Source organism: Tupaia chinensis, unplaced genomic scaffold, assembly GCF_000334495.1.
Source record: "Tupaia chinensis unplaced genomic scaffold, TupChi_1.0 Scaffold145208_1, whole genome shotgun sequence".
Classification (NCBI taxonomy): domain Eukaryota; kingdom Metazoa; phylum Chordata; class Mammalia; order Scandentia; family Tupaiidae; genus Tupaia; species Tupaia belangeri.
Window position 1 is genome coordinate 2,220,336 of NW_006205068.1, and position 13,039 is coordinate 2,233,374.

A 13,039-nucleotide genomic window follows, 5' to 3' on the forward strand; every position below is an offset into this window, starting at 1 on the left:
CCCGGTTTGTGGTCATTTGTTACAGCAGCTAGAGGAACCTAGTACAGGTTTCAGTAGGTGCTGGAGTGTGTCAGGGGCTTGGTAGATGCTGACTGACTGAATACCTTGAGTGTTAAGTGGGGTGTGCATGAGAGTGAGGGAACATTACCTGTCCAAGTAACAGAGTCCTTTTTCTTTTCTTTTTTTAAAGAGAGATTTTTGCTATAGGGCATGTGTGCTCACGGGAGAGAGAGAGAGAGGGAGAGGGAGAGAGACAGAGGGAGACAGAGACAGAAAGCAAGAAATCACCCCCCGGGGGGATTGCCATGTTACACTCTCTTCTCTCCCATTCTCCTCTCAGGATTTTGGGCACGAATGCACACATGTGCCCAGTGTGAGTTGTAAGCTATCAGGTCTGGAACTCGAACCGTGGCTGACTACGTGGGGGCCCAGTGATGTAACCATTATGTTATCTACTGCTCCATCTTTTTTTTTTTTTTAAGTTTATTCATTTCTTCCATGACTGAGAGAGACAGAGACAGAGAGAGAATGCCCACAACAGGATCCTGGTGCAGTCCACCCTCATCTTCAGCCAGTCCCAGGTCATGGTCATGAAGACCATGATCTGATATACTTCGGGAGGTCTCTGGACTCGAACTGGGAACCTCCCCATGTGGGTTTGCCTTACAGAGCTTCACAAAAACCAGCCTTCGCCTGTGCCTTAAACCCCCCACCCTGTGCCTACTGTGTCTCCTCCTTGCCATGCCTCTGGTGAGGTGGTACCTGGGAGTAGGGGGTCTCACTGTGACGCCTGAGCAGCCTCCTCCCCTCAGTAACTACTGGGAAGGGGAGGAAATGCATGTGAAGGACAGAGTGACATCCCCTCCAGGGAGGCCCAAGGTCAGACTTGAGGTGAGACCCAGTCCCCCCACACTGGCCTCCTCTCCTTCCTGCGAAGACACTCTGGCAGCAGGAAAATGGACATCCTGTGTCCTTATCCCTACCTTTGCCACCAGGAAGTCCTTCCCTTTGTCCAACCTCAGTCTTCCTGCTGCACGCTGAGTGTGTTTCCTCTTGGCCCCGAGCGCAGAGCAGCTGTGAAGGAACCGGCCCTGGGCGCTAAGCCAGCCAGGTGGGGCACTTGGGCTCCAAGTCCTGCCTCTGCTTCGCAGAGAGGGTGGAAAGGGCGGAGATCTGGGGGCTCACGTGTTCTGTGTCCCTGCTCCTCAAAGCTCATGTGACCTGCACTGACAAGCCCCACAGAGACCCAGGAGGTGTGCGTGAGTGTCTACCTGCAGGTCAAGAAACAGGCTTACACAGCAATACCCACCAGGAGGTAGCAAGGTGGGGTAGGCTCCCTCCTGGTCAGCCTGCTCCCTGTCTACCAGCCTCCGGTACACTCCCACTCTAGGTTTTCTGCAGGGTGGCCTCAGGGTGCCTGCCCATGGGATCTGTCTGGAATGACGCCACATCTGCCCGGAGCCAGGTGAGCTCAGGAAACATCCAGAACAAACAACCTCACCCTCCACCTTGCAGGCAATAAATTTGTCGGGGCTGCAGTGCTGGCCTCGGCGGTGTGGCCAGCTTCCTGGCTAGAGGAGCCTGGACAGAGGTAGGAGGCAGGTCTTGTACTGTGTGGAATTGCAGGCCTTATTCTGTGGGGACCCAGGCTCAGGGCATTTGTAGGACTTGTGGAGGGTCCCTTGGGAAGGTGTCTTGAAGTTGGGGTTCTGCAGACGCTCTACCCCTCAGCCATGTGGTAGGGTGACTTAAGCTTTCTCGAGGCCCCTCCAGGGTTGGGCCAGAAATGCTAGGTGACTGAGATGGCTTTGTCCAGAGCCCTTGGGAGGGGGTCCCTGGCTATGGCAGGCCTGTTACTGGGGTCAAAGGAGAGACTCACACGTGGAGGCCCCACCCAGAAGCTCTAAGGCAGCGCCTTCTCCCTTCCTGGGCCACCCAGGCTGGGCTGACCTCCCCTCCCACACTGCTGTGAGGACAACAGGAAGCTGCCTAGGGACAGAGGACTTCTGTTCCCCAGCCTGAGCGCCTGCTGCCCACACCCCTGTGCTACCTCTGGCCAGAGCTACCCAGGATGATCATGGAGGGGCTGCTAGCTGCCTATGAGGGGGTCGGCCCAGGCCCAGCAGTTGCCTCCAGAGGCCCAGCCGAGGAGGATGGGGCTTACAGGTCTCCTGGCCTTGGTCCTGCGCTGGTGCTGCCCCTCGTTCTGCCTGCGCTCTGAATCCTGTTCTGAGCGTCTGTCTTGGCATTTCTCTGTGGTTTTGCACTTTCCTTGGACCCTTGTCTGGGTGTTCACACCTCTCCTGTCTCTGTGCTTTTTGGCACCTGTTTCTCTCATCTCCCTCTGTCTCTTTCTGTGTACGTCTTTGTCTCTGCTTGTCCACCCCCCCCCTCCTTCCAGTGGGATTAACTCCAGATGCTGGAGGTGCCTGGAAGAAAGACTGTTTCCCTTCCCAGCCCAGTGCCCACCCCCTGCATGGTTGCATTTTGTTCTGGGAAATAAACAGCATGAGGTCAGCCGCCCAGGAATTTGGAAGGGGGTATACATTCTCAAGGGCCCCCAGTGGCGCCAGGGCAGGATGCTGGCTGGGCTCCACTAGCTGAAGTTAACAGTGCGTGGGTTAGTGGTGACCAGCTGGGAGAAGGACAGAGAGGGGCCGAGTGGTGGCCTGGCCAGCTGTGCTGTGGGGCTCGGCTAGAGCCAGGCACAGCTTGATAGAGTAGACTAATGAAGAACTCCATGACCGGCATACAGACCTGATGAATTCATTCATTCGGCCAATGTGGAAAGAATACATCAACGCTAGGTTTAGTAGGTGCCGTAGTGGTTAAGGTACTGGACTCCCACCTAGCTGACCACTGGTTAAGTCCTGGACTTGGCTTGAAACTCACACCAGGTGCATGTACGTGTGTGCCCAAGATCCTGAGAGGAGAATGGAGGAGAAGGGGCTGTGGTGTGGCCATCCCCCCTGCAGGGTGATTTCTCACTTTCTGTCTCTCTGTCTCTCTCTGGTGAGTGCATGTACCTGTAGCAAAGCTACAGAAACCACATTCAGCAAGTATTGTACAGATTAATGAGTTAACATGCATTTATGGAGTGCCAGCTGTGTCTGGGCCTATGGTAGGTGCTTCGAAGTCAGACCAGAGCATACTGATTTTAAATGATGAGAACGCAATTGAGAAAATGATCTGACTCAGGAAGGTGCCCTGGGATGCGGCCCACTGGGTGGGCAGGTTCTCGGGGAGTGGGTGGATGAGGCTCGGCCACATCACCAATGGCGGCTGATGACTGTGTAGAGTGAGGGTGAAGCTGCTGCGTTTTTGTCCAGCAAGGCCTTGCGCAGGCTGCCAACCTTCCTGCAGGCTAGCAAGAGCCAGGTATAGTCTGCTCCGCCTGCTGTGGAAACAGACCCCACGCTGGGCGGCTGCAACAACACGACTTGACGCTCTGTTCTGGAGGCTGGAAGTCCAAGTTTGAGGCGTCGGCAGGGTTGCTTTCTTCTGAAGCTGAGAGGCAGAATTTCTTTCTGGCCTCTCTGTGTGGCTTGTGAATGGCTGACATCTCCCTGCCTTCATCACCCTCTTCCCTCTGTGTCCAACTGTCCCATTTTCATGAGGGATCAGGGCCGGTATATTGGATCAGGGCCCACTGTCATGACCTCATTTTAACTCGATTGCTTCTTGTAAAGACTCTGTCTCCAAATAAGGTCATATTCCGAGGTTTTGGAGATTTGGACTCCAATATGTCTTTCCCGGAGGGCACATAATACATTGGATGACCCCAGGGGTCCCTCCGGTGGCAGAAGGCTGGCCACCCTGGACTTCCTGAAGGGATGGGTGGGTGTCCACTTGGCACACCCAGACAGGGTTTGCAAGGCAGTTCTGACGTGACTTCCACCAACATGTTCAGCTCCTTGGGGACTTGAGTGCCCCATGCCACAGGGAATGTGAGCTTAGGCCTTGGGGAGGTGAAGTAGACGTGTCCACCCAGGGACCTCTGGGTGCTGTGAGAAGAGTCCTGGCCAGTGAGTTGGCAGAACTGGGAAAGGGTGTTCCGGATGCATGTAATAGCTTGAGCTGAGGTCCCCAGGCAGGAGGGGATGCCTGAGTGTGGGATGGATGTGGTGGCTGTGGGGTGGCTAGGGTGATCTGGCCAGTTGGCGAGCCACGGAACAGCTTGGAGTTGGTCTAGCCCCAGGCTTGCATACAATGACACTGCTCAGTGGGCAGTGGCACTGCCACTGCCAGGAAGGCTTTGGGGTGCCTTAACCTGCCCAGAGCTGTGGGTCCGAGGAACTCAGTGGCCCTATAGGGGCAACTGGCCACTCCCGAGTCCACAGGAAGGCATTGCTGCAGCCTCATGGGTGGACGGAGGCAAACGGAGGAGGCTCTCTGCCTTCCCACTGGTACCCAGCCTTCCCACTGGCTGGGGCATTCTTGCTAGGGACATGGCCATTTCAGTCAGTGACCCTGGGGAGGGACTGGAGAAGAGCTTGAACTTCAGAAAGGACAGGGGGCGCCAGGGAGGAAGAGCAGCTCCTGAGCCCCCAGCACAGTTCTAAGGTCCCTGGGCACTGGAGAGGCCAGCCTCCCACGTGCCCTTGGACATTTCTGGGGTCACACCACACGTGAGGAGACCCCCAGGTGGATGGAATGCATGCAGCTGGACAAGGGTATGCTCCTGGGTTCGAGGGTGCTGAAGCCCACCTTTCCCGCTTGCTGAGTCCAGGGAAGGGGCTTCCGCTTGGAGACAAATCTGTCCACCTCTTGTCATGTGGACAAAAGCTCTTTCTGCTAGCGGGGTGGTCTTGGCATCTGGAACACGTTACCTGGGAAGTGATCCCAGCTGGAAATGTTGGAGGTTTTCCAGAGAGTTGGGCAGATTGATGGACAACAGGGGGCTGGAGGCTTCCTAAGAAGGGAAGTGGGTAAGTGATAGCTTCCTGTAGTCGTAGGGCCTCTGCCACCCGGCCTTGGTTTGTTCATCTGTAAAATGGGCTCACAGTCTAGGCTTCCAAGGGTTGTTACGGAAGTCAGGGAGATGAGATCTTGTGTGATCAGGGCTTGACAAGGGCCAACCTGCCACCTCTGGTTAGGGCAGGAGTGGTGGGTGAGGGGTTGGCCTCTCCAGCGTGCTGGAGGTGAAGGCTGAGGCAATAAGGGCAGGTCATGCATGGGCCACCAGGCTGCATACGTGTCCAGGTGGCTGGAGGTGGCAGCAGCCGCATGGGCCAGGCAGCATCCCTGTGATCAGAGCACCCTGGCCCAGTGCCCACCTGCCCTCTCACTTGCTCTCACTATTTCACAGCCTCACTCCTGGCCTTGGTTTTCCCATTTGGGCAAGATGACCTCAGAGACCCTTCCAGGCCTCCCCTTCTTGGACTCTCTGCTGCTTTGGACTCAGGTGTTTTTATTTTCCAGAAACTTCGATGCTCTCAGGAAGGAAAACATTTATGAGAACAACAAACTGGTGAGTTCCCCACTCCTACCCTCAGCCCTGTGTCCCCAGCCCCAGCCCCAGCATCATCCGCAAAGCTGGCTCAGCCTGTCTGCCCTGAGCCCCCAACCCATGTCCAAGAGTTTGCTTTGAGCACCTGAGTGGCTTGAAGAGCCCTGAGGCTGGGGGCTCACTGCCAGCTCTGCATACAGTCCTAAGCTGGGTGACCCCAGTATTCAGATCTTGGAGCTCAGGCCCTACTGGTCCGCTCTTTTCCTCAGGGGAGGTGTAAGGGGGCCGGAAGTATCTAGGGACCTTCCTTTCCTGTGGGCAGCCCAGCCCAGTCCATCTACGGCAGAGCTAGGGTCCTGGGGCTGTGGGAGGGCAGGACCCCCTCGTGGGTCCTAGATGGGCCAGCTCTCATACTCACCTGTGGCTCCAGCTTTCCCAGTGCTGCCCAATTTCAAACCCTGCCCTGAGCTCCTCCACCGTGAGACCCTTCCCTGTGCCTAGCCCGTTGGGTTGCAAAATATGCTCCACTCACCCTCGTGGGCTGATGCACAAAAGGCAGAATCCACCTGCTGCTTCTGCAGGCGTTTTCCTGCCGAGTGGGTTCTGAGCACACACCTCTCCCTCCGGGTAAGCATCCTGGGAAGGGTGAGAGTGGACAGGACACGGTCAAACCTGCCTGGCCAGTTCCATCTCCACTCACTTCCTGGGTGATCTGAATTCAAATTTAACTTAGTTAGAATGAAATAAAATTTAAAATTCAGCCCTTCAGGGCCTCTGGCTCGGAGCTCCTAGGATGGATGCCGTTGGACATCTATGTGGGGAGCACGTCCCTGTGGGGGCTTAGGGAGAGGCTGGAGATAGAGACTTGGGTGGTGTGGGCTCTGGGTGGGAAACTTCAAGGCAGAGGTGCGATGAGGAGCACGGAGCCTGGGACACCTTGGTACCTGTCAGAGAGAGGAGGGGCAGTGAAGAGACTGGTGCCCTGTGTGGGCTGGGGCTGGAGTGGGGTCCATGTGCAGAGTCGATTCCAGGGACAGTGAGGGGATAGCAGAGCAGTGGGTAGATTGGAGATTTTTTGGGAGCTTTAAAAGGAGCTGGAAAAATGGGCTGTAGGTGGCAGAAATGGAGTCCATTGGCAAATTTTCTCTTTCACAGGTCAGGTTTCAGTGTGTCTGCATGGCTGGCAGGAGTGGCCCAGGGGGGCTCAGGCAGGGTAACAGAGGGAAGGGCTGTAGTGTCCAGTGTCCCCACAGTGGCCACAGGAAGGAGGCAGAGCTTGCGGCCCCATGCCAGGGTATGGGGAGTGTGGGAGGGTATCTCCTGGGGTCCCTTAAAGGGTTTGCATTTCTGTATGGAATTGATGGAGCGTGGTGGCTGAGACTGGGGTGGGGACAGGGCGCTGGGGATTTGAGCAGAAGGCCATGGGAGTGTGTTGGAAGCAGGCCCAGGGTCCTGGTGCTCGATTAGGTGGGGCTTTGATGTGACCACGTTTGGCAGCTTGCACAGGCCCGAGCAGGCGGAATCACCTGCAACCCCAACCGGGGTGTCTCCAGGTGAGTGTAAGAGTCAGGTGTGGTGCGTGGAGGGGCCATGGGATGGGATGGGCGCAGGAAGGAAAGAGCTGAGTGCTGAGGTCAAGCAAAGGATTGGTCGTGTGTTGTGTGCTGGAAGCCGAGCTGAGGTCCCTGTGTTCAGTATGCAGTTGGCACTCTGTCATGCACCTCCCCTGGCCCTCCCCAGCCTAGCGTATTGTGTCCCTGTCTCAAGGGCCCCCTCCCTTTGGCTCCCCAGTGTTGGGCAGGGCCGTGTGGGGGACAGCCTCAGAGCCCACTCACGACGAGCTCTCCCGGACACCTCCAGTCCTGCATGATCAGGGCTGTGATCTCCACTGTACAGATCGGTAAGCTGAGGCTTTGGGGGTCACGCAGACAGAGCAGAGCTCTAACTTTGAACCCAGGCCTTTCTGGGCTCAAATGATTTTTTGGAACTGAACTGGTGACCTGGCTGAGGAAGAGGGCCCCCAGTTCGCCCCACCCCTACCCTGCTGACCTCTGCCTGCCCCCTAGGCTTTCCGTGTGGCCGAGGAACAGCTGGGCATCCCGGCCTTGCTGGACGCAGAAGACATGGTGGCCCTGAAGGTGCCTGACCGGCTGAGCATCCTCACCTATGTGTCCCAGTACTACAACTACTTCCATGGCCGCTCCCCAAGTGAGTTCCAGCCGGGCTGGGCCTGCACCCTAGCCATGCATGGCAGGGCCACGTGGCTGGTGTCCCCAAGCACCATGGACCTCTCCCCAGCCTCTTACCCAGCACTTGCCACATGAGGCAGAGGGAGGTCCCCATGCCGTGTTGTCCTTTGAGAGGCCCCAGGCTTTCCCACTGCCCCTGCCCACCCTGCTTAGCGCAGGCCAGTGCATTCCCACCCCCTCTTCTCAGCTCAAGCCTTCTCCCAGCTCTGGGTCTCAGTTTTCCCATCTGGACCCCTGAGCCTCTGTGCCCATTGTTCTTGCTTCCCAGACCTGGCTTCATCTGGTCCCGATTTGGGATCCTCTGGCAGCCAGGTTGGCCCTGGCAGGACAGGGCAGGGGAGGGACAAGTCTGGGCCTTTATCCCAGCCCTTTGTGTGTGGAGCTGTTCACTCCTTCCCCCGCCCCCCACATTCCTCTTCCAGGCTTTAGAAATCCCCGGAATCACTCTGGGCATGAGGCCAGCCCCGCTTGGTAGAGAAACAGAAAAATCCCTCTTCCCTGACCCCAGATCTGGACTAGCAGGGAGGGAAGGGTTGTGGGCAGGCCAGGGTTGTGCTGGGATAGAACTGCACTCAGGGCTGCCCCTCCCCAGCTCTGTCCCCCAAGACAGCAGGAGTGTTCGGAGGTCCTGGGGCACCAAACCCATGCCGGGCACCAGGACCTGGGGGTCGGGGGACGGGGGACTGAGGCCCTTTTGGAGCCAGGGTGCAGCGCTGGCCTGGAGCCTTCCTGACCCTACTCGTCTCATGTCAGTTGGGGGCATGGCCGGCGTGAAAAGGCCCCCATCCGGCTCAGATGAGGAACCGTCTGGGAAGAAGGCGCCATCCCAGCCGGCCAAGCTGCCCTCACCCGCCCCGGCCCGGGGGCCTCCACTGTCTCCAGCCAGGACAAACCCTGTCGTGCAGAGGAAGGATGGGGGTGCAGAAGGCCCACCCCTGAAGGCCGTAAGCACCCAGCTCCGCCCTCTCTGGTTTCTTGGGTTTTCTGTTGCTCTTACTGATCAAGGCTTGTGGGACCACATCCACCCTGAAACCATGGAGCCTGAGGTGGGGGTTCCCCTGAGGGCTGGGCCACAGCCTCGGCTGCTGTTGATTAAGAAGCCTCCTGAGACTGGCTATCGGGGCATCCTCCATCCTGTATGGCAGGGGTTGTGACTTCCATTGTACTCATGAGGAACTGAGGCCGGGGGCAGGGTTCATGCAGGAGGAGCTGAACTTGAACCCAGACCTCTTTGGGGTCACAGCAGTTCCTTGCCTCTGGCCCGTGTCACCTCCCTCTTGGGGCAGGAAGAGATGCCACGTTGTGTCCTTTATTCCCAGGCCAGCTTTGCAAAGTGAATTAGGGGAGCCCACTTTTCAGAGGCGGAGGCTGAGGAGGGGGTGATCACTTGGGGTTGGGCGCCCCCTGCTGTCCCTGGGCTGTCACTCCAGGCTCCGCGGAACTGGAGCAGAACAGCCCCAGGATGTTGGGAGTTGGATTGGATTCCTGTGCCACAAAAAGGTGGGAACTGGAGGCCTTGAACCTTGAATCTAGTGGCCTGGGCATGAACCCTTCCTGCCCCTGCCTGGGCTCCTCTGGGAGCCTCCGTTGTCCTGTCTGTAGAATTGGATCTTCCGCCGCACCTGTAGGGCAGCTGTCAGGAGGGAGGGCTGGGGTAGATGACAGCTCTGATGTCGGCTGGCAATCAGCTGCTCCTGGCATCCCTCCCAAGGGCCTGGCATCAGCGGGCAGCTCGGTCAGCAGCACCTGCGGAGTCTGCGGCAAGCACGTGCACCTCGTGCAGCGGCACCTGGCCGACGGGAAGCTCTACCATCGCAGCTGCTTCAGGTGGGCTCCCTCCTGGCACGCCACACCCCCCATGGGACTCCATCTCCCTCCTCCTCGGCCTCACCTATTGCCAGTGGCCCGATATGTTCGTGTTCTCAGACACCTCTGGGCCAGGTGCCTTCTCGCTTAGCCCCAGTACCTCCTCCAGGGTCCTTGCAGAGACACCGTAGCCGTCTTTTCAGAAATGCTGACTGAGCGTCCCTTCATTGGCTCTCAGCCGTCTGTACTTAGGCTTTTCCCTCTGACCGTCCGCCCTGCACCTGCTGGGTGGTGGCTCCTGGAGGGCAAGCACCTCCTTCTCATATGTCTTCGCCACTCTGCATGGTTGGGGTGGGTCAGGCCCCCAAAGTGGGGCACAGGGTGGCATGCATGTGTGTGTGTGTATGTGTGTATGTATATCTTTGACATGCACAAACACTTTCTGGGGGGTCTGTAGATCTATGACTCAAAATGATTACGTACCATGAGAGGAGGTGTTTGCTGAATGAATCAGTGACCACATGAGTGAATACAGGAATACGTAAGTTTGGTGCTTAGGAAACCATGAATGAGTGAACAGGTGGGTAGATGAGTGACCGAGTGGACAAGGCACACAGACCTGGAGTTCTGCATGACTCCCCCACAGGTGCAAGCAGTGCTCCAACACGCTGCACTCAGGGGCCTACAGAGCCACCGGAGAGCCAGGTGTCTTCGTCTGTACCAGCCACCACCACAAAGCCACCTCTGCAAGCCCCAAGTTGCCAAGTTCGGCCCCCAAACAGCCAGAGGTCATCCCTACGGACTCCAGGGCCCCCAGCACCCTGTGGAAGGCCCAGGAGGCGAATGGGCTAAGGGAAGCAGGGCCAAAGGCCAGGCCACCAGCTGGGAGGTCTGCAGTGGGCAACTTGACTGCCAAAGGCTTTGCTCTGGCTGCATCTGATCCCTCGGTCACCACCTCCTCGCATGGCCATCCAGGGAGCCCAGCTGGGCCCACATTCTCCACAAGCCATGTGATGGATGGCAAAACTGGCACGCGTGTTACCAACAGCTCCCCAACAGGATGGTCGTCGCCTGCCCAGGACACGGTTGACTCCCATCCTGCCGTGCCCCCGAGTACCCTGAACCCTTACCCAGCCACACCACAAGGCAAGGGAGCCCCCCACGTAGCAGCTCTTCAGACCAAGCTCAGTTTGAGCTCTGCATCCCCAGGCAGAGGGGACTCCCCAGCATGGACTCCATCATCCTCCAAGACCCAGCAGGCTCGGGAGAAGTTCTTCCAAACCCCTGGAGCCACCCCCAGCAATGGCCCAGCTGGCAGGGTCTCAGCTCCAACAGATGCTCTTTCCAGGGAGCAAGCACTGAGCTTCCTCAGGAAGGCCCTTCCAGGGCTGGGGGAAGCCAGTCCCCAGGCGCCTGGCAGGTGGGTAAAAAAAGAGAGGGGTTAGGGGTACGGTCCTCCTGGCCCACCAGTCACCAAGAGGTCAAGAGGAGTTGGAGGCAGCTGGGGGTGATCTGGGCTGTTTCTCCCCAGCTACGGGGCTGTGGGGACTGCACTTCTCCCAGCCTCAGTTTCCTCAGCTGGTACGCGGGAGAGGGGATAGGCGCTGCAGCGTGTGGTGATCTGGGAGGCGGGAGGCAGGTTATGACTGGAGAGCCACTGCCTGCATGCTCAGCAGGGCTCAGGGGCAGCGATGCTGCTGCCCTGGGGCTGCTGTGCAGTACGTGGCCGGCGCCCGAGGACCCCGTGGCTATTTTCCGGATGAGGAAATGGAAGTGGCAAGCGGGGATGCCAGCTGGCTGAGCTGGCTTGAGCTGGGCACTGACCTTCCTTGCCCACACCTTCCACATCCTGGGCCCCAAAAGATGGTACTGATGGAAAGGGGGAGGGTCCTGTGCTGTTCTCAAGGCTCCTCTCACAGGTGGCTTAGACACCGAGATGTCTCCGCTCATGGTTCTGAAGGCCAGATGTCCTGTATCACAGTGTGGGCAGGCCATACTCCCCCGAGGGGCTCTAGGAGAGGGTCTCTCTCTGCCTCTTCCAGTTTCTGGTGGCCCGGGCATTCCTTGGCTTGTGGTTGCATCTCTGTAGTCTCTGCCTCCATCTTCACATGGGTCTCTCTCTGTGTCTCTCTTCTCTTCTGTCTCTTATAAGGACACCCATGATTGGACTAGGGTCTGCTCAATCCAGTGTGACTGCATATTAATACCATCACGTCTGCAAAGACCCTAGTTCCAAGTAAAGGCACGCTGAGTTTCCCGGTGGACATGGATTTGGGGTGCACCCTTCAGCCCAGTAGGTTGCCTGGCGAGTAAGAAGACCCCTTCCCAGGCTGGCCTGCACGCTGTTTGCTGCCCTTTATTTTAGTGTGGGGCAGTCCCCGCTCAGAGCCGCCTGATGTTCCCTTGCTGGGTCAGTAGTGGTGCTGGGCTCCCAGGGTAGCCACTGGGATGTGCCGAGAGCCAGCCTGCCCTGTCTCTCCTGGGACTGGGGTATGTCAAGGCATCCTGGGGGCCCGAGACTCTTGGTGGACCCTCCAGCAAGTGTTTCCTGGGGTGGGGAGCCCAACCTGCTCAGCCCTGGGCCCAGAGTAGGGGAGGGAGAAGGGAGGAGGGAATTGGTTGCATCGGGAGATAGGGGATCTGCAGAAGCTGTTCCATCCCCCCTTCCCCGGCAGAATGCAGTCCTGGCTTTGGGAGGTCACCTGGTGTCCCCACCCTGGGCTTCCATGCTGGCAGCCTTTCTGGTGTGCCCATCCCTGGGAACACAGGGTGGCTTGGAGCTGTGCAGCATGTATGCAGGCCTCCTGCCTGGCTGGGCTGCAGAGCCTGAAGCCCCTCAGGACTGAGCAGGGCAGGGCCTCCGGGGCCAGGTCTCCAGTGCTTCTGGGCCCTGGCCCCTGTGCATGTGTGTTTTGGGGCATTTACGTCTCAGCTGGCCTGGATTTAATGGGAAGGCAATGGCAGTCACCAGCATATGCAGTGCTAGAGCAGAGGCCCATCCCTCCCTGGGCGGATCTGTCCTCCACCCAGAGGGTGGGCACTGGGAGCTAGGAACTAGGTATCAGCGCAACACGGAGGGGTTTCCACCTAGGGATGATGGTGGGGGCTGCTGGATCCACCTGTGCCTGATGCCAATCTCTTACCCACAGGCCATCCCCAGTCACCTCCCCTGCCCCAAATTCCCATCCCAAAACTGAAGGGCCACAAGCAAGTCCCTCAGTCAAGCTGTCACAGTCAGCGTCTCCACAGCTTCTTAGTCCCCGGTTGAGGACAGAGCCAACAGCCGCCCCGAACAAAGGCAGCTCCTCTCAGGCGTCCACATCGCCCCAGGTGGGCAGGAGTTTGGCTGAGTCCTCAGGAGGTGGCAGGGTGTGTGCTGGCTCCAGGTTGAAGCCAGAGGCCCCAGCAGCAAAGGGTAAGAGCCCCCTTGTGGGGTGGGTGGAGGATGCGGGTTGTAAGAGGCTGCGGGGGTCTACTGTCGACGGGGTCACCAACACCCAGGGTCTCCCTGTGTTGTGGCTGGCGGGCCCCCGGG

The 13,039-nt window shown here is 58.3% G+C and overlaps 1 protein-coding gene across 1 annotated transcript in view; it reads left to right on the top strand.

The window, feature by feature from the left end:
• Window positions 1–13,039, top strand: part of MICALL2 (MICAL like 2) — a 21,959-nt gene that overhangs the window by 2,252 nt on the left and 6,668 nt on the right. The window contains 6 exon segments of the mRNA XM_006167881.3: window positions 5,422–5,470; window positions 7,516–7,657; window positions 8,452–8,642; window positions 9,410–9,525; window positions 10,151–10,924; window positions 12,654–12,919. Coding sequence (XP_006167943.1) covers window positions 5,422–5,470; window positions 7,516–7,657; window positions 8,452–8,642; window positions 9,410–9,525; window positions 10,151–10,924; window positions 12,654–12,919 — 1,538 coding nt within the window.